Genomic DNA, 19,712 nt, shown 5'->3' with positions numbered 1-19,712 from the left:
AGAAACGTTTTCCAGAGGTTTCTCATCAAAATTTCAGAAGTTTTCAGAGAGACTCTAAATCTCCTTTTTAAAGAGGACTGGAGACTTTGGGTCTTAAAAGCCAATTTAAATTTGTCAGCATTCCCTAGAGTTTTCCTTTTTGAAGTATCTGGCCTCTACTGGAGAAGCTCAGCACTTCTACTGAATCCTCCTTGCAGCAGAGAATCCTGCCAACACGGAAAATCCATAATGGATGAAAGCAAGGTAGGGGAGGACACTGCAAAACGCAAAGAGAGTGTGAACAACTGCAAGAAAGGGCACGGCAACTCTAGAGGTCAGACATGATTCACACTGAAAAAACATTAATGTTCACTGTGTTCACCAGCTGCACTCTGCTCAATGGATGCTGAAATACTTTATTGAAAAATCTTTAAAGGTTCAAAAAGGTTGCATCTTGTCTAAGTCTCCTGCCTTCTAGAAACACATTTATCACAAGGCGGGGGGAGTCATGGGACAACATAGGACAGAAGTTTATTTTAAAAACAAAAGGAATCAGACTGAAAAGTCTATTACATGCAAGATACATCTTCTATTCCTGTGCACAGACCCTGAGAGTTCAATGCCATGCTTAGGTTCCTTGGGAGGCTTTTCAAATCCGTAACAGAATTTATATTTAAAATACTTTATTTCCATTATAGTGTTCAGATCATGAGGCATGATTAAGATTTTACCGCTGCAGACCCAGGACCCTTAAAGAGACTCGTCTGCTTCAATAACTTACCTGACAGTTCACAGCTATTTTACATACCCTGAGTGTCACTTGGCGGGTTTCTCACAGTTTCTCCTCATACCTCAGCACAGGTCTTTGGTGGCTGTTCTGACAGATGAGCTGTTAATTGAACTGTTGAGAGCATTAATTATGCCCTTTTCTAGCCCTTGAATACTTAACATGTTTAGTTTTTGTTGTGAACTGCTTTTGACAGGAGAGGAAGCAAGATGAACCCCAGATCATGGAAATTATTTAAAGACAGGATTCCTGACCCTGATACACAACTCACACTCATATGCATTTCACTCACTGCTCCCTGTCCAGTTCCCTGTTCCTGTCAGGATGATTTCTCCTTCTCAGTTCCTGTTCCTTGGAGGAGGAAAAGCACAGGAGCTACTTCTGCTCTTGGGGCAGGCACAGCCATGAAGAATTCCATCTGTCAGGAAGGCTAATGAGTCTAATGGCATATGCTTGAAAACATTGCCATTTTCATGAATTCACTCAGTTTTATCCCCATAGCCTCTTAGGCCAAAGTAGTGCCATTTACTAATAATTCAGGGCAAAAAAAATAAAAAAGAAAACTTCCAAGAGGGTCTCTATTCTGACAGCTCCTGTTCTCCCTAAGCTGAAGATTACAAAGGTGCTTTGGAAGAGTCCAAATCCAGTTTTAAGAGTTCAGCAAGTTACGGCTACTGAAATGACAAGTGAAAAGTCACCCTAATGATAATGGGAGCTGTTACTGTCTCAGACAACTTATGCTCCCACCACCCTGTATGAACACAAAACACAGCTCTAATTAGTCAGAGTTGAGACAATGGTGGTGTCCACATTTAGGAACCCATCCTTCCTAACTACTTCCATTTTAAGACATTGTTCTCAAATTTTAAAAAACAGAACGAAAATGAGTTTTTAAGAACAAAGATGCACCCTTCCATGGTCCCCATAAAACCGTAATTCTCCAAATCAAGACTTGGTTTGGTAACAGAACTGTAATTAAAAGCCAATCCTGGACAATACATATTGTTTTGTTTATGACCAAGAACTTTTTCTGTGGCATGACTATTACCAGAAACAAAAATCTTAATTCTTCTATTGCTGTTTTGTTATCATGGGAATTCTGTTTTCAAATTTCATTCATAGGGTTATTGCGTATGCTACTTTGTATTAATAGTTCAGTATAAAACAAGATAAAAGCAATAAAATAAAATCATTCAGTCTTGTAAGTCAGACATCCTCTCGCTTGGACTCAGGCTACAGTTTAAAAGTTCTTGTTAAACAAGCATGGCGAGTCTGGTTCAGCTGAAGATATGGAGTATACACCATACACCAAGAACTGAAGCAAAATCAAGGATATACGAGCTTTACATCCTTTGACAAAGTACTTTGTTGGAAAAGTCTCAGCTTCTTTCTATGATGTCTATTCTGTGTAAACCACCTTCCCTGTGAGAAGTACATCCAGCCTCTGAGCTTAGGAAAGTAACATGACTAAGATCATGTGACATTAAAAGCACACATAGTCCAGTACAATTCTCACCACCTTCCCACAGAAAGGCTGGGAGAGAATTTAGTTACACACCCTGTGAAGTATTAATCTGTTTTATCTTCATCCTCTGCAGCATAGATAGCTTGGTTCCTTCTCTTGATTTTTTTAACACCACTGTTCCCGTTCTCATCACCACTGATGCGCTTTAACGACCTCTCAGTGGAGCTCTTTTCCTCCACCTGCTTGCTTCCACCAGACTTCTCCAGTTCCTCGTTGTTGGAGTCCATGGCATCGTCAGACGACACCACCATGGAGTCTGGCATGATCCGGATGTCGGAGAAGCTCGTAGAGAACTCAGGAGGGTGATCAGGGGAGGGATCTACAGAACATGTACTCAAGTCTTCATCGCCACCTTCTTCATCCAGCATTATTTCATCAGGATTAAAGGATGAGAGGCCAGAATTATCTGTATTGTATTCACTGGGTTCCTCTGCTGACCCAGTACTGTCCATCTCCTCTTCCTCCTCCTCTTCACATTCACCTCGTCCTGAGCTCTCTTCTTTAGCCTGCTGGATCCTGTCATTGATGTCAGTGAGGCCAAACTGGGCACAGAACTCAGTGGTCTGTGGATTGATGGTATGAACTGGCTCCATGTTTTTTTGGGGCTTGCTGGGATCATAGCAAGCAGCTGTCAATGTGAAGTTGCAAGGAATTTTGAGGTCATGGTTCAGCTCTTCTAGCACCTCTTTAATGGCTTCTTCTGTCACACTGTAATCCCACCTAAATCAAGTGCATAAAGTTTAAACAAGTGTAGCAAGTCAAAAGGTACTGCCTGTTCCCACCACACAGTGCAACCTTCAAAGATGGATTATAAATTCATTTTACAATAGACACTTTACTCCTCAAGTGCTTTTTCAGGAAGGTTTTCATTTTCTTTTGGTCAGTACTGAGACACCCTTCTCCCCACCAAGGATTAGTGTATTATGTCAACCCATGCCCATAACCCAGCCTGATTTTCAGCCTCATGGTATAGTTTCATTCCTCAAATGCTGGTATCTAAGTTTGCAAAACAAAATTAACTGCCCAGGTAGAATAGTAATGAAGTTGTGTGCTTTAGACTACATCCTTTGTCAACATCCCCTTTTCTTTCCAAGGCATTTAGCAAGTCCTACAGGCATTACAGGCTGCAGAACAGAAACACAACTCCAATATAATTTTACTTCCAGTCCAGAACAAACAAACAATCAAACCACACTTTCATCTCTGTTTTGAAGACAACTTACTTGGCATGGAGGCCATTGTTTTCAGGCATATTCCAGGAGCTCTGGGTCACATTAACAAGACTGTTGGTGGCCTTGAGGATTGCAATCCACTCGGCATCGTACTCCAGTGAGTCGCCTGCGTTGGGATCATGCTCCACGTCTATTATCTACTTACAAACACACAGAAAACAGATGAAGTGAGTTATTTCTCTTGACACCAGAAGCTGATTAAAGTTTCAAATGTTACTTTCACTGTACAGAGTTTTAATGAAGTTTAAAGTACATTGAGCTTGTGGTCTCAACCAAACAAGTCCTCTCAAGCCAGCCCCCCATGAAGGGCTAACAAAGGACAATCAGTAACAGTAAAAAAAGCATTTCTAAATTTCAGCTTACAGCAATTAAAAAGCAGAACACACTCTCTCCCTTACTGCCAGCAATTGGACAGTGATGGAACTTAGAATTTGCCTGCTTCTAAATTCATGCTGCCTTTTGTTGGAGGGCAGGATTTGTTCCTTTTTTTTTTTTTCAGTTTCTCTTTGGGAATTTTTCTCCCATTTGTTGCCCAAGAGACCGGAACAACAGATACTTAAGAGAAAAAAGATGTGGCTAGGACAAGGGAGGGTATGCAGTTTGCTACATCTCTTAGGTGGGGGGTTTTCTCTTGGGAAAGGCAGAGATACTGCCAGATTTTGGATGGGGGTGAGGGGCTGGTGTCAGCCCTTGCTCGCTCTCAGGGTCAGAGGTGAGACAGTTGTGGTCTTGGTGCCAGGCTGCTGCTGCAGGGAGAATTCGCTGCCACCGCGGCGTTCTGTCCCTCACTGGTTCTCCTTACTGTGGGTGAGCCTCAGCTCAGCAGAGCGGCCGTGGGACTGGGACCTTGTTAACACCCGATCTCCCTGGGAAGGACACTCACCATCTATTCAGGTGCCTCAGGGGAAAACTCCTCCTCACTCCAAGGGAGCATCTCCCAGCTGCCTTCAGGAGCCCGGCTGCCGCTGCACAGCCCCGGCCATTTTCTGCCACTGCTTTGGGTTTTTGTTATACTTTAGCCTGAAACCAGCGCTCACTGGGACCCCCCCACTCCTTCTGCCACCTCTTGGGGCTCTTGCTACCCTTGGACTCGCTGCCCCTGGAGGCCTGCTGGCCTCTGCCGTTCCAGCCGCCGCCCCGAGGTTCCTGCTGCAGCCATTTCGCCGTCCGGAGGGCACCGGCCCGGCTGCCCCTGCGGGGCTGCAAGGGAAGCCCCTTTTCCCTCTCTCCCGCCATCACCCACGGGCAGAGCGGCGGCCACAGCGCCCCCTGCAGGCGCGGGGGAATCATCGCCCCTGCCCTGCCCGGCCAGGAGCCACCAGCGCCCCTGCTGGCTGTGACCGGAACTGCACCGAAGGGAAAGTGCCTGCGGCCGAGAGAAGGCCGAGAATACATAAATATACATTTTCTAGTCAAGAACTGTTATTGCTTTTCTCATATCTTTGCCTGAAAGCCTCATAATTTAAAAGCTGTAATAATTTGGAGGGTACGGGGCCATATTTTCTATTCCAAGAGAGGCTCCCACCTTCTTTGGCAGACATCTCTCTTTCAAACCAAGACACTTCTAGGTGAATACACACCAAAAACTGACAAGAACAGTCATTCTGCTGTATGAACACCACTCTTAGCACAGCTATGAATTAAGAGGAAATATTTTTAAACTCTTTTATGATGAATTGAAATTCGGATCACTTTGTCTTCAGTGACATTAACCCAAATCAAACCATGTGGGTTAGCCAAAGCCCTAGTCAGACTCTAACTTTAAATACTCCACAAAATAATTAAACCCTTTATGCTGCTGGAGGGAGTACTAATCCAGATCAGTTTTGTTATAGGATTTTAAGTCTGGACAAGCATTCATGTCCCTTTGCATAGAGCCCATCCTCATACTCTCTTCCACCTTCAAAGGTATTTACTAGGGCAAATGGATCCCACGACACATCCAAAGGACAGACAATGAACCATCTTCCCCTTGGCATGATAAATAAAAGCTACTCTAAGACTAGTAAAACACTTCAGTGCATTTGAAAAACATGCTGTCAGCAGCTCACTCTCACACCAATCTATTTTATACTCATCCACTGGAGTCAGGTACTTGTTCTAAGCTGGATGGAAATGGTAAGATTAAGGAAACACTGCACCTACACAACATGGTCTGCTTAGTTCAGGACAAAATCCTACAAAGACTATTCCATACACCCAGCATTCCTAGTTTCTTTAAAATTCCTCCACTTATCAGCACTATTCTTCATCTTATACCTAAGAATAGCACTAGCAGTTCAAACAAATTAAATACTTAAAGTGAAAACCTTCTAAAAATGTTCATCACCTGCAGGAAGTCTCTGTGTGGCAAGCATTTATCCAGAGCCAGAAACTTGGTTGCTTTTGGTAACTCTTCTTTGGAGTTTGTCTAGAAAGCAAATAGTGTTAACACAATTATTAGCACTTATGTGACATTTGACCATTCTAAACAAGCTGTATAGACAGGTTTAAGGGGTTAATTTCTACAGAAAAATATTTTCTGAAATAGGAAATTAGCAGGGACAAAGAGAATGACAGACTTCACTGGGAGTCTAACAGGAAGCAGGGTGCAGATATTAGCAAGATAAAGCAAGAGCTACATTTCAGCACTAACCAAGGCAGCTGAGCACATCCAGCCTTGGAGCAAAAAGAGAAACTGCAACTTAATTGGAAACAGACTTGCTGAGCCTACAAGGTCTGGAGTTACATTTTTTCATCTAATTAACTTGCAAATAGGACTGGCACCACTTCAGAAATAACTGTTTCAACTACAGGCTGCTTTTTGGCTTAAACCTGGGCTACCAGACCTGCAAAGCTGTACTACAGGGATCCTCCCACTGTCAGGCAACCATCCTCTTCAGTCACTCCCTTACCACCTTATTTGAAATTGCCTCCTTTTTCTCACCTATTGTCAAGTTATCTGCTTCCTCAACAGAGCAGGAGAGTGCTTTTCTATACAGTTAAATTCACATGTTTCAAGAACAATAGCTATTCCATGCTGTTCCTGAAGATTAGGGAGTTACACCCTTCATTTATAACATCTCTTTAATTTAAAACAGTACTCCTAACACCATTTAATCTTTCATGGTTTTAACTTGAGTTTTAAGAACAAAAACCCCTAAATTGCTTTTCTGGACATGATTACCTGCATAAGAATTCTAAAGTGTGCCTGGGACACATACATTCATTTTCTGTCCCCCTTTACCTCGTGTTGCATGAAAGCTGCAAATTTAACGTGGAGATGTGCTGAGAACCAGTAGGTGGGTTTCAGGTGCTGCAGAAGCTCTGAAGCAGCAGGGCTTCCCAACGTGTTGCTCTCCACTTCTTGACGGAAGAAGGATTTCATTTTGAGGAGCTGTTTCTTGTTTCCATAGTGATAGATGCTCCTTGGCCAGTCATGTGACATAAATATATCGATGGGACGCTTTAGCTGTCAGGCCAAAAAGCACATGGCATAAATACAACATATTGACAAAGGGGTTTAGAAATTACTTGAGGCAGCCAGCTGTGCTTTATACTGCATTATAAAAGAGTTCATGTCATCACCATAAGTCAGGCACTCAGAGGAAATCACAGATAGAGAGCAAGTCCTCTGCCCACAATCAAAGGCATCTTCCTCCCCAGGAAACTTTTAAAAGCTTTATTTAAAAGGGATAATGGCTAAGCACAATATTCCTCCTCAAAGGACACACCCCTCAGATGTCTGATCAACCTGTCAAAGCATGTTCAATATTCAGCACATGTGATCAGAGTAGCTTTAACGTCCTGTTTCCAAATTAATGAAAATCACCCTTGTTTAAAAAATGGGCTTTTCACTGACCTGTTTGAGTTTGAAGACTTCAATATTCCTCACATGGTAAGCACTTCTGATGGTCTGCTGGTTGTATGGTGGGCACTCAAAGTGGCCTGAAATGTTGGAAACAAGAATAGTTGCCTGAATCACTAGTTCCCTCCAACACTGCAGGTTTTTTTTGGGTCACACAGGCACCTAGAGTAACCCCAAATACAAGGCTGTGATTTTTCATGATTGTTCAGAGTGCTGCCACCATGAAACTACAGCTTAACAGGTTCAGCAGCAGCCTAAACATCCCAGTCACTGTCCACAGACACCACAGGCTCCGGAAGCACCAACATGTACCCTGACAAAGGGATGAGTTTCCAACTTTGCCTTGGGACAAAACACATAAATGCCTAGCATAGCTCCTACATACTCTACAGAATTAACAGAAAAATTGCTGGTTTAGTTATTGTCTAAAGAGTCTCATCTCCCTCATGCAATATTCAGGCATATAAAGTGCCCCCTTGATGACAGCAAATTGAATTAGTGTTGGCAAGTATTAGACACAACCAAGTGTTCTAGAAAACTGGTTCAGTATTTTGCAAAGCTTCTCTGAAGGTATTTGTTAGTAAAGACAGCACAGTACAGTAACCACAGAGACCATTCTTTCAAGTGCTGAGATCAGAAAGAATAAACTATCTTCTACTCACTGACATGGGGTATCATCTGTGACACCCTTCCCAGGAAGAACTCTTGAATACACACCCACATAACCAGGAGGAACAAGATGTACTGGCCCTAAACTTCAAGGCAGGGCAATACACTTATATAGTGTCACAGTTACAAACTGACTGTTTCACTCAAGGAAAATCAGTGTTGCACTGCACGCTGAAAGAACACTGCCATGGAAAAATCAACACTGTTCCAACAACACTCCAAAGGCTCCTTGCTTCCTGCTGTGGTCGCCGGGCAGCTACAGACTCATCTACCAACTCCAGAAAAATCCGTGTATTGAACCAAGGGTGGTTTCCAGACTAAGAGACGTTTCAGGGCTGAGCACAGCCAGACTCTCACACGACGCTGCGGCCCTGGCTCTCCCCTCCCCTCTCGGCTGCCCGCCCCGCCGGTCCCGCTGCCCCGGTACCTTTCCGGTAGTCGTGAGACTTGAAGATGCCCGAGATGCCGCCGATCCTCACGCCGCGGAACCGCACCACGCCCGCGTAACCTGCGGGACACGGGAGGGAGGTCACGGAGGGGCCGGGCAGGGCAGGGGCTGTGGGGGAAATCGCCGGGGGACCGGGACTGGAGCGGAGGGACCTTACCCAAGTAGTAGATGTTGGGCGCGACCCACCCGCCGTAGGGCAGCTCCTGCAGGTGGTTGGAAGCCTCGTGGTTGCCGCCGATGAACACGGTGAGCACCGGGGCTTTCTTCTCGCCCGAGTAGTACCTGCGGAGACACGGCAGCTGCTGGACCCGGCCAAGCCCGCGTGGGTCGGGCCGGGGCCGGGGCCGGGGCCGGGGCCGGGCCGGCGGCGCTCACCGGTAGAAGGTCTGCATGTGCCGGTACTTGGCCGGCACGGCCATGCACCGCAGGTCCGCCTCGTTGCGCACGGCCTGGAAGTCCCCGCAGCAGAGCAGCAGGTCGGGCCGCACGTTGTGGCGCCGCTGCAGCAGCTCCAGCGTCTCGTACATCTTGTCCAGGGCGCCGTGGCAGCACCCGGCCACCGCCACCTTCATCGCCACCGCAGCAGTTGAGCGGCCACGGCGCGCGCCTTTCGCGTCACCGCCGCGCGCGCCTTGCGTCACCTCCCCGCGCTCCTTTGCGTCACCGCCGCGCCTGCGCCGTGCGGGAGACACCGCTCGGGGGGTCCCGAGCCGCGGGGACACAGCGGTGCGGGGGGAGCTGGGCCCGCCCCTTCGTCAGCGCTGCCCCCGGGCTGCCGAGAGCCCTGCTCGCAGGGCTGGTCCCCTCCCGCACCACCCGAGCAGGGAGGTCGGACCCGGTGACATCCGCCGATGCCTTCCAGCCTTGCCCGTTCTTCACAGAAAGGGTGGCCAGGCATTGCAATGGGCTGCCCGGGGAGGTGGTGCAGTCACCGTCCCTGGAGGTGTTCTGGAGCGAGTTCAGAGCAGAGAGCGGAGCTGGGAAAGGGTCACCAGTCTGAGAGGAGAACCTGGGGGGGGCTCAGCCTGAAGAAAAGGAGGCTCATGGGGGCCCTTCCTGCTCTCCACAACTCCCTGTTGACAGGAGGGTGCAGCCAGGGGGAGGTCGGGCTCTGGTCCCAGGGAACAAGGGACAGGACAGGAGGACATGGCCTCAGGCTGCACCAGGAGAGGTTTAGGTTGGACATCAGGAGGAATTCCTTCATGTAAACGGTGATGAGACACTGGAAAATGGGCTGCCGAGGGAGGCGGTGAAGTCACCATCCCTGGAGGTGTTTACGGAAAGACTGCACGTGGCACTCGGTGCCCTGGTCTGCTTGTCAAGGCGGGGATCGGCCACAGGCTGAGCTCGATGATCTCAGGAGGTCTTTTCCAGCCTTAGTGACTGACTCTGTGGTTCTGTAGCTGACCAGTGGGACCTTCACTCTGGGCAGTAACACAGGCACAGCGATGAGCACCACGGTCTGCAGTAGGAAGGCCCGTCACACTCACAGAGTGGGGTGGTGCAGCGGGGCAGGAGCCCCTGCGGGGGTAGCCGGGCTGCACAGGGAAGGCTGCACTGGGAGGGCTGTCCGGCTCCCCCGGCTCCCGCCGAGCACTGCCCGCACCTCCTCGGCCAGCCCAGTGGGGAGCAGCACAAGCTGTACTTATCCCTCTCGCGTGCCTCACAGACCACAAAGTGGTGGTGGAGCAGCATGAGCAGTGGCTGTGCACACTTCTACCTGGCGTTTGAGCTGATAAAACACCGAGTCGGGGCCAGTTCAGTCTCAGGCAGGCGTGTTTTTAGCATAGCCAAAGCCCTGGCTTCTGTAACTTTTTAGCACACAGGGGAAGGAAGAGTCAGTGACATCACCAGGGCAGGCGCTTATGAGGCGGGGTGAGAAATCGGGTCTCCCCTTTTCCTCGCGGACTGACAGGCTCCTCTTTGGAGAGCACTGATTTCCTGCTTTGGAAGGGCAGTGGATTGGACTGGATTGTAGGGTGGCCTTGTATTGTCACGTAGTAAAACCACTCCAGACTTTTTCCACTTCATGACTGCTTTGGAGGTTTTTTAAGTCTTGGGATTGAACCAAATTGCAAGGACATAGTTAAGCATTAACTTGCTACTACTTCCCCTGTAATCATGGAACCAAGTAGACATTCCTGTTCCCCCATGGTAGCAAGCATTACATAATGGCCTCTCTTTTGATACTAAGAAAATATGAGTGTTGTCTCCTACATTTCATAATTTCACAGCGTTACATTACTCTGTGTACTTTGGGGCTCGTCCAAGCCCAGCTGAACTGAAGGGGAAAATTCCTCTGGTTTCTAAACCCCACAAGTCTCCAAGGGGAAAGCACACACGGGAGCACTTCGGGTGCACTTGGCTCTTTCACTAACTTTGCTTAGACCTATCTGGAGTAGTGCAAGAACTCATCAGTCCAGCACGTCTCCTGGAAAAGCTTTCCAACTCTCTGGGGAAGAACAACAACCTCTTGTGTTTGCCATCTCTCAGACTTCCTGAAAGGAAGGGGGTGAGAGACAGGAAAGGTCCATGAATCTCTGGAAGATACCACCTTACCCAGGGTACACCATCTCGAGGAGCTTCCTGAGATACCTGCCCACCCAAATTCATCCCCAGACAGGCAAGGTAAACTGATACTCTAATTGTATTTCCTGAGTTTGTTGGCTCAGGCTCATTTCTTATACTCCATGTGCCACTTATCCCAAGTGAACTGGTGCACAATAGAGTCTATAAAGTTGGGCTTCTTTTATGTCATAGTATTTTTTGTCATAGTCTTTTAGTATTTTAGTACTTGTACACTACTCATGATGCATCTCAATATCTGTAATTAAACTCAGTGTTCACTGAGCAAAACTGCTCTGACCTTTCCAGAGCACAAAGGGAATCAGCCATGCTGCTGTTTACAGGGTAAGTGGCAGCAAGTTAATATTTAACTATGTTATTGTGATTTTGTTCAGTCCTTCAAGACTGTTTGAAAACCCATGTGACTGAAGCACAGCTCTCTTCCAGCGCATAGATGACCAATGTTTGGCCTTGGACTGGGTTTTGCAGTCACAGTCTCTTGCCCCAGTTGCCTGTGCATGTGTCTCATGCCTGAATGTTCAGTCCTGCAGCAGAGGACCGAGTGCACATCCTGTCCTGCATGAATGGCCAGGGAACTGTGAGGCCAAGGAGGGAAAAGTCCCAACAAGCAAGCTCAGGTCAGTAGATTGCTTGGGTTGCCCTTTTGGATCTTGCCTGCCTGCACTGAGCAGTAAATAATGGTTTCTTCCTGAGCTGACTGTGGTAGTTTGGTACCATGAAAGTAGTTTTTCTCTGCAGAGAAATTAAGAATAAAAGGCATTCAAAGGGGCTGTGGATGATAAGAGTTGCTTCCCTCATCTCTGAGAATGGAATGAGAAGAGCTTTTGAAGATTTTTTCTGTCAAGTGCTTCCTAGTGTTTTTAGAGTATACTAACAGGTTTCTAGCATGATTTACATATTACTAAAATGAAGAGGAACAGCAAAAGGGAGGCATCTGTCTGACTTTTGGGGAGGGACAGCATGGCTGAGAAGGGAGGTACAGGAGAAGTGCTGGGTGACAGTGTTTGTGAAGGAGAGGGAGATACACTGGAGTGCAAAAGACAAATCAGATGTGTTCCAGCTGAGATTTTGAGCTGCCCCTGTAAGCTGTGAGAGCATGTGAGGTGGCAGGTTGGCGTGTGTGTGCAACTGAAGGGAGGGGCTGCTGCAACCAGACAAGACTAAAGCTCCCTTAGGTAAAGGCCCCACGAGGCTGGTCTGAATATCACTTGGCTTACCTGCAGCTGTGTCCAGGTGTCTTTGGGCATCTCCTCCCCTAGATCATGTCTGATGATTGCAACATGATCTGCAGTGCAGCAACATAGCTGCCAACGCAGGGCCTGTTCTGGGTTGAGGCACTGCAGCTGCCTCCCTGTTCCAGCTGCACCAACAGGGCTCTTTCCCTCTTAATTTGCACCTTTTGCCAGAGGACAGTGCTTTGCTGGAGGGCACTACTGATAGCCTCCAGCCAATGAGGGCTGGAAGCTGTCTGGAGGAAGAGATGAAGCAACTCTCAGTAAATTTGCAGATGACACCAGGCTGGTTGGGAGTGTTGATCTACTCAAGGGCAGGAAGGTTCTGCAGAGAGACCTGGACAGACTCGATCAAAGGGCTGAGGACAGCAGCATAAGGTTCAGTAAGGTCAAGTGCCACATCCTGCACTTGGGTCACAGCAACCTCCTGCAGCTGCAGCCTGGGGCAGGGGTGGCTTGAGAGCTGCTTGGTAGGGAGGGACTCTTGGGGGCTGGTCGACAGCACCTGGATATGAGCCAGCAGCGTGGCCAAGAAGGCCAGTGGCATCCTGGCCTGTATCGAGGGCATTGTAACCAGTAGGACCAAGGAAGTCATTCCTCCCTGTACTCAGCATTGGTGATGCTGCACTGCATTCAGTTCTGGGCCCTTCACTTCTAAAAGGACATTGAGGGGCTGTAGCATATCCAGAGAAGGGCAACAAGGCTTGGGAAGGGTCTAGAAAACATGCCCCATGAGGAACACCTGAGGGAGCTGGGTTTGTTTAGCTTTGAGAAGGCTCAGGGGGACCTCCTCGCTCTGCACAAGTCCCTGACAGGAGGCTGTAGTGAGGTGGGGCCGGTCTCTGCCGTGCCTGCAGTGAGACAACAGGAGGAAATGGCCCTAAGGCAAGACAGGGGAAATTCAGATTAGCTATTAGAAAAAAAAATTCACTGTTTGAGCGGCCAGGCATTGGAATAGGTTGCCAGGTAGGTGATGGAGTCATGGTCCGAGGAGGTGTACAAAAGGCGTCTGGATCTGGCGCTGGCTGATGTGGTTTAGTGGTTACAGTGGCAGTGCTGGCTGCATGCTCGGGCTGGATGATCTTGGAGGTCTCTGCCAACCTTGACGATTCCGCGATTCTATAAGGGCGTTGGTGGCGTTCCTGAGGGAAAAACAAAACCCGCCGTCCGCGACGATTGGCGAGCCGCAGGCGGGGCAGAGGCGCGGACGGGCCGTGGGGCGGCCCGGGGGCTCTCTGAGGCGGGACCCGTCTCCGCCCCCGCCCCCCGGCTCGCGGCGCTGGGCGGGCCCGGCCGTGCGGAAGGGGCGGCCGGGGCGGGCGGCGGAGCGCGCCCGGCGGCGGGAGAGGCGCTGGCCATGGGACGGGACGGGGCGCTGCCCCGGCGGGTACGTGCGGGCGAGCGGCGGGGCCCGGGGCCGGAGCTCGCCCTGTCTGGGCAGTGGGTCGGTCCCGCGGGGCCCGGCGGCGGGAGCCCGGGGCTGTGTCTGCCGATGAGGAGGCGGTGCGGGGGGTCCCGGTGTGGGCGCTGGCGCGGTCCCGGAGGGTCTGGCGGGGTGTGCTGAGGGCGGTGGGGACCGGCAGTGCTGGGCATAGGCGGGAGGCGATGCTCGCCCCGCACGCGTTGAAGCACCGGGGCTCCGTGGTGTCCCGGGTCGGGGCTGTGAGCTGTCCCCGGAGAGTTGTCCCCAGGGGCTTAGGCGTAGCAGGTTCTGAGCACAGCGTGTCCCCAGCCCGGGCTGGCCCGGAGGTGCTGGCTGTTGAGAGCTGGAGGTTAACTCCGGTGAGAGGTCCTCAGGCTGTTCTTTTTCTGTGACCGCTTGCCCCAGTACCCTGGGTAGCTGGACCTTCCATTATCTTCACTGCAGCTGTGAATGAATATGTGGTCATAAAAGCAGGATTCAGTTTTTTCCCCGATGTATTTCTTCATGAGTGAGAAAGGCAACGGCTTTGGATACCAGACTGCTTGGTTCACGGGCAGATGAATTCGAGATTAAGTTGAGCATAAACTTGTGAAACTGAGTTTGAATAACGAGTGGAATGATTTATGAAAGAGGTGTTCCTGCCGGAGTAGTTCTCTCTGCAGGTCATCAGACTGCGTTGGTCTCGAGTAATGTAAATATTTTTAAGCCTGGGACTAATTATATTAACTCTCTTTTTTTTCCTGCTGAAGAAGGAAACCCTGGGAGGTGTGCTGCTCTGTGCTCCAGTCTTTGCAGAAATGCAGGCTGGGGAAGGATTCCAGAGGCAGGTAGTCCCCCAAGCTGTTTGCTGTTGAAGTGCTGCCTGCAAGGCTGGCCACTTTTGTCTTGGTGATGGTGTCTCATGGCTTTAGCTCACATGATGTGATGCCTGTTTCAGGAAATAACTCTTCCAAAAAATTTAATAACCATTTATTTAAGTCACCTTCTTTCTTGATTTTTTCTTGTCAATCTCTCAAGCTTGGCAGGTCTGCTCTCTTAGGTTGTGTAGGGGGAGGTTATTTTAGTGAGAACTTTGAGGAGATTGTCAGTACTGTTAGATTTTGTTATGTAAAATTATGTGTTTAATGTCTGCTGGATTCTGAGAAACTGAAGCATGAGACAGTGGTGGGTTGTTTGGTTTTTTTTCCCAGTATTTATATATCTGGAAAGGGTAACACTATGTATCGGTTGCAACTGATTTATATTTGCCTGAAAATGAAAGAGAAAAGTCGAAGTTCCCTGGTGGCACATGGCCCGTTTCCATTACCTAGACCTTTGCAACCACTGCCTCATCATATTATATTGTAGTTGTAATTTACACACAGGTGTAATGTTAAAGGTAGCTGTGGGCAAAGCTCCTCAAATTATAGCTGACTGATGTGTGATGGCCAAACACTGCAGAGATTTTCTGGTAAAGCCTCTATTTCATTTCCTTCAGCTGCAACTTGTGGAGCAGGTGATGAATAATGTGGCTCAGGCAGTTCAGAAAGCTCTGTGGTGGAGCCCTGCGGTCTGACATTCATTGCTGGTAGCCCTGGAGGTATAAATATGATGCTGCATGGTGGAATTTGTTTTCCCTTTTTTTTTTCCATGGGTGGGGTGAGTGTTGGCTGGTGTTTTTTTGTTTTTAATAGGGACCGTTCTCCATAGAGAACATCTCTGGCCCTTGAATTACACAGAAAACCTGACTTGAAGTGACTCTGAAGCTGGCATGTCCTGATGTGGGACAAAGCTTGCTTTGCCTTCGTTGTGTAAATGTTTTCCAATACTGATTTGACTTAAATGACTGCATGTTCTTCTTCCCTGTAAGACCAGGCTTTCTCCTGTTACATTGAACTTTTCTGAAGGTTCAGTTACAGCTTAGATCCTGTGCTCCAATTCTGTCAGAAATGGAACAGCAAAGTAGAGCTACGGGAAGAGGGGAATTTTCTCATCCATAATTAACCTAGTTGAGTGCTGTCATAAAGAACTGTTTTTATGTGTGTTATGGGACAAGATTCTTCCAGCAGAATTCACTTTTGTATTTCCTCTGCTGCTTATGTCCCTGGGTCTGGTTTGTGGAATTTTTGAGCTAGGACTGCCAGGGCAGTTGTGACTAAGCAGGTGCTTTGCTTTGACCAAATGAAACACTCCCTCATGTCACATACTTTGAAAAATCAGAGCTTGAGCCCCAGAAACAGATGTATTCTCTTTGCAGGGTAAAATGAGGATAATACTGGAAAATATTATCAATGTTGGTAATTAACCATGTTAACAATTAATCAGTGTTTGATTAGCATGCAAATACTCTGCTGATGGAGAAATGAGTAATTCTGACTGCAGAATAATGTCTGGGTAGGGTGCAGGAGGCAATACCCGAGGTCATACATGTAAAACACGAGCTAGTTAAAAATTACTTCATTTTAATGAATATGCAGCTTCACAAATGTGAACACGGCTATCCACTTAAAGTGAGGTAATCTTTGCATTTATCTGGTTTTCTCTTTGGTTTTTTCCTATGTGTATTACTTTTCTTTTTTATCTGCTTCTATTTAAATACACAGGGAAAAGAGAGAAGTTAATGGAAATTCTCTTTGCTTCATTGTTGTTTGTAAATCTCCCTGGGTTAATAAAGACACAGGAGAAATTATTCCCTCAATCTTACTGGGATGTCAGTAATTAAACACCTTTAGTTTTCCTTGGTAGAGGACGGGGGACAGAAAAGTTATGCTCCCTTAAACCGTGCCTTGCTTTGAGCACACTGCCTCTGTGCCTCTGGGGTGGCTTATTGAAAGCACAGGCACAAAAATCTGTAGCAGTGCCAGACTTGTTGAATGCCAGGACATGCTGCACCTTTTGGTGTAATTTGTTGCATTTCGACAGCTGCTGCTGTTCCCAGTGTGAGATGGAGGCTGGCAGGAATGGGCTTGTGCAAGGTATGGCTGGTGGGAATGACAGCTCCTTGCTCCTGGGACTGTGCCTCAGAGGAGAGGGTGGGAATGCAGCACAGAGTCAGAGCTTTTCTGTGTCACTGTGCTTGTTGCTGACCCATGGAATAGCCACGGCCGTACTCCAGCTGGGGCCAAATATGGGCTGGGAACTGAGGCTGCCCTGGAGAAATGGGCTATCACCTTAGACAAAGAGAATTTTACCCAAAATTTTTAATGCTTGAGGGTTTAAGTGACTCCAATGTGATACATAGAAGACCTGAAGAAGTTGGATATGTCAAGCAATGAGAAATGCATGAGCTCTGAATAAATGGGCAATAAATGAAAACAATTGTTTTGTCTTAGTTGTTATCAAATTAAAAGTGTATTTATTCTGCAGACCACTAGCAGATGGCTACTCTGCTACAGGAGAAATTTAACTTCAAAGTAAGTTTCCAAAAATGGTTTCAGGGAATCTGTAAATTGTAACCTCAGTGTCATCAGAAGTTAATGACTCAGGGAATGCTGTCTTGGACACAAATCTTCCTTTGTTATTTTAACACTTAAATAAAATCACTTTAATTAGTGTAAAGTGAATGGATACTCTTAATACTGAATTAACATCCCAGGAACAATAAATTTATCTTGCTAATATGAAATTATGTCTTTCCATATACGGTTATAAACAGCCAGGAGACACGTTACTTAATCAAGCAGGCTTTCTGACCTCTGCCCTGAGCCTTGCTAATTATGTGCTTTTGAAACTTGTCCACCTCCAGTGTTTTACTGGTTGGTCACCTTATTTTCTGTCAGTATGTCAGAGCTCAGGCAATATTGGTGGGTCTACACAGACCTGAGGCTGGAACCATAATTAGTTGGCAAAGTGTTTATGTGTAATGGGTTGGCATTATGTGGAAAAATCGTGTGAGCTTTTACTCTCTTGCTGTCTCATCTAACTGGAAACCAGTCTCATGGGGCACAAATTCCTGTCTGGTCAGTTTTAGTTCCAAGACTGTGCAAATGGAAAGTTGAAGAAAGGTATTTCAGAAAAGCTGAAAAGGGTGACATCTTTCCTGGTACTGTTAACTCTTCTCCTTCCCAGCTGACATCCCAGTAACAAGCTTTGCATGGCCCGTGCACTGGTGCTCCCCAGCAGTTTCTGGTATGCTCGTGTTCAGGGACTCTGTGCTGGTGTTTGTGAAGGGGATAGAGGCCCTGGAGTATTAGATAACCCTGTCACTTAACCTGGAGGAGTTACACTGAATAATACTGCATTTACTAACTGCAAGTCAGTATTTTAAAACAACAGATTATGATCTACTGCCAGGTTTATTTTTAAAAATCAGTGAATACTATTACTATTATTGATACTAGCCCAGAACTTTTTGAGTGGTGGGCTTGCCTTATGTTGCTGCTGTAAATGTGGACAGCAGCATTTAAGTTAGTGTTGGGGGATTATTTTTCTTTAGGGTAAATCTATCAAAAGAGATTTCTCAGTGTAAAAAACTGACTTCTCTGAGTGCACAGTGACTGCGGAGCAGTGTTAATGGTCCTTCCACAGTGAGGCAGGACAGTGAGGCTCAAGGTCAGGTCTGCTTGGAAGCCTGCCTTGGTAAGTGTTCCCATTGCAGTGACCTCCATGGGTCACTGCAGGAATGCTGAAGTCCAGCTACAGCTGGTAAAGTTTGATGGTCTGGAGCTCTTGGACAAGAAGGCATGAAAGACAAACAAGCAAATATTCTGCTGTGTCTGGGTTTTCAGAGAGAGATTAACAAAGGACTTTGTTAGTGCTCCTTAAAGGACATGAACTGCCATCGAGCAGCAGTGTAGCTTTCTCAGTAATTAATACCTGGTTAAAGCCTAGGAAGGACTGTCAGCTTTTCTAGGGAAGAGGGATCACTCTTCACTCCTGGGGGGGATCTGTGTGAAGGCTTGTGTTGTTGAACCAAGTTATAAATGGCCTGGAAGAGAGGCTGAGTAATGAAGTGACAGTATATGCTGAAAATCACAGAATTAGGGTAGCAGAAACAAAAGCTGGCTGTAGTTACAGAAGGTTCTCACAGTACTTGGTTGTAGGTACTTGATACCAGCAGATATAAACTAATGTGCACAAGGAATAAACAACGCCCTGTGCCTGTGCAGGGATGAGCTCATGAGAATCTGTGCCATTCAAGAAAGAGATCTTTTAAGCCTGCAGATAAGGCTCTGTGAAACTCGCTCAGCAGCAATCAAAAACAACAAAAAAAGGCAAATAAAAAAGACGTCTTTCGGAAAAGAAGAGAAAGCAAACCAGCATGCCATGGTGTAAATCCATAGTGTTTTTGTGATATGAATTGCTGTATGAATATATTGAATTTCATTATATGAATAACGTATCCTCCCAAAGTTAGGTGCAGATGTTCTCCCCTCTCCAAAGTGTTGTAGTTAATATTACAGACAAACACATGACTGAAAAGCTTTTGTAAAAAGAGTAACCAAATAAACTGGAACTTAATGTGGAAAATACATGTTTGGAAGTAGGAAGGATAAGAGGAAGGATTGGGATAGAAATCTGCAGCCATGGGAATATCCCTGTTTATTTTGCCACCCCAGCATAGCAAGAATTAAATGATGTCAAGTGGCACCCATGTAAAAGGTGGTGGCTTTTGACAGGGGATGTATAAAAACATGGCCCCTTGACTCTCCAGAGCCTTTCTGGGTCCGTGGCATCCTCTGGTGAGACATTTCCCAGGTTTGCATGTGGGTGCTTGTCTTACCCTGCTTCTTGTGGCACTGACCGCCTAGTTCTTGTGCTGAGCAGTAGGTGAGCAGTCAGACCCTATCTGCCCTTTCCGTGGAGATTTATATTTCTCTGAAGTCATCTCTCTTCTGACCTGAAGTGCCTGATCCTGCTCCATCATTCCTCACAGAATAGCTGTTCAAGACCTCTGGATCATTATTACTGCCCATTTCTGAAACTTTTTTCTGAGGCTACATGAAAATATTGATCTCTAAAAGTGAACACCTTCCTATTGAATGGAGTGTTCTCTCAGTAGATCT

At 47.1% G+C, this 19,712-nt stretch overlaps 2 protein-coding genes across 2 annotated transcripts in view; one reads left to right on the top strand and one right to left on the bottom strand.

Moving 5' to 3' along the window:
• Positions 1 to 485: 485 nt before the first annotated feature.
• On the bottom strand, positions 486 to 9,082 carry DBR1 (debranching RNA lariats 1). Its single transcript, XM_053985894.1, has 8 exons — positions 8,863 to 9,082; positions 8,645 to 8,769; positions 8,467 to 8,547; positions 7,365 to 7,450; positions 6,750 to 6,974; positions 5,853 to 5,933; positions 3,515 to 3,660; positions 486 to 3,011 (listed from the first exon to the last, which is right to left on the bottom strand). Exons 1-8 carry the CDS (start codon positions 9,057 to 9,059, stop codon positions 2,336 to 2,338), a joined length of 1,617 nt encoding a protein of 538 aa, XP_053841869.1. The 5' UTR covers positions 9,060 to 9,082; the 3' UTR covers positions 486 to 2,335.
• A 4,539-nt stretch (positions 9,083 to 13,621) lies between these two features.
• PPP2R3A (protein phosphatase 2 regulatory subunit B''alpha) overlaps positions 13,622 to 19,712 on the top strand; it is a 52,618-nt gene continuing 46,527 nt past the window's right edge. The window contains exon 1 of the mRNA XM_053986200.1: positions 13,622 to 13,692. The gene's annotated coding sequence lies outside the window, so the exon portion shown is untranslated. The remainder of the gene's footprint in view (positions 13,693 to 19,712) is intronic.

The sequence above is a fragment of the Vidua macroura genome, chromosome 10 (genome assembly GCF_024509145.1).
Source record: "Vidua macroura isolate BioBank_ID:100142 chromosome 10, ASM2450914v1, whole genome shotgun sequence".
Taxonomy (NCBI): Eukaryota; Metazoa; Chordata; class Aves; order Passeriformes; family Viduidae; genus Vidua; species Vidua macroura.
This window is presented reverse-complemented; position numbering and strand designations above follow the sequence as displayed.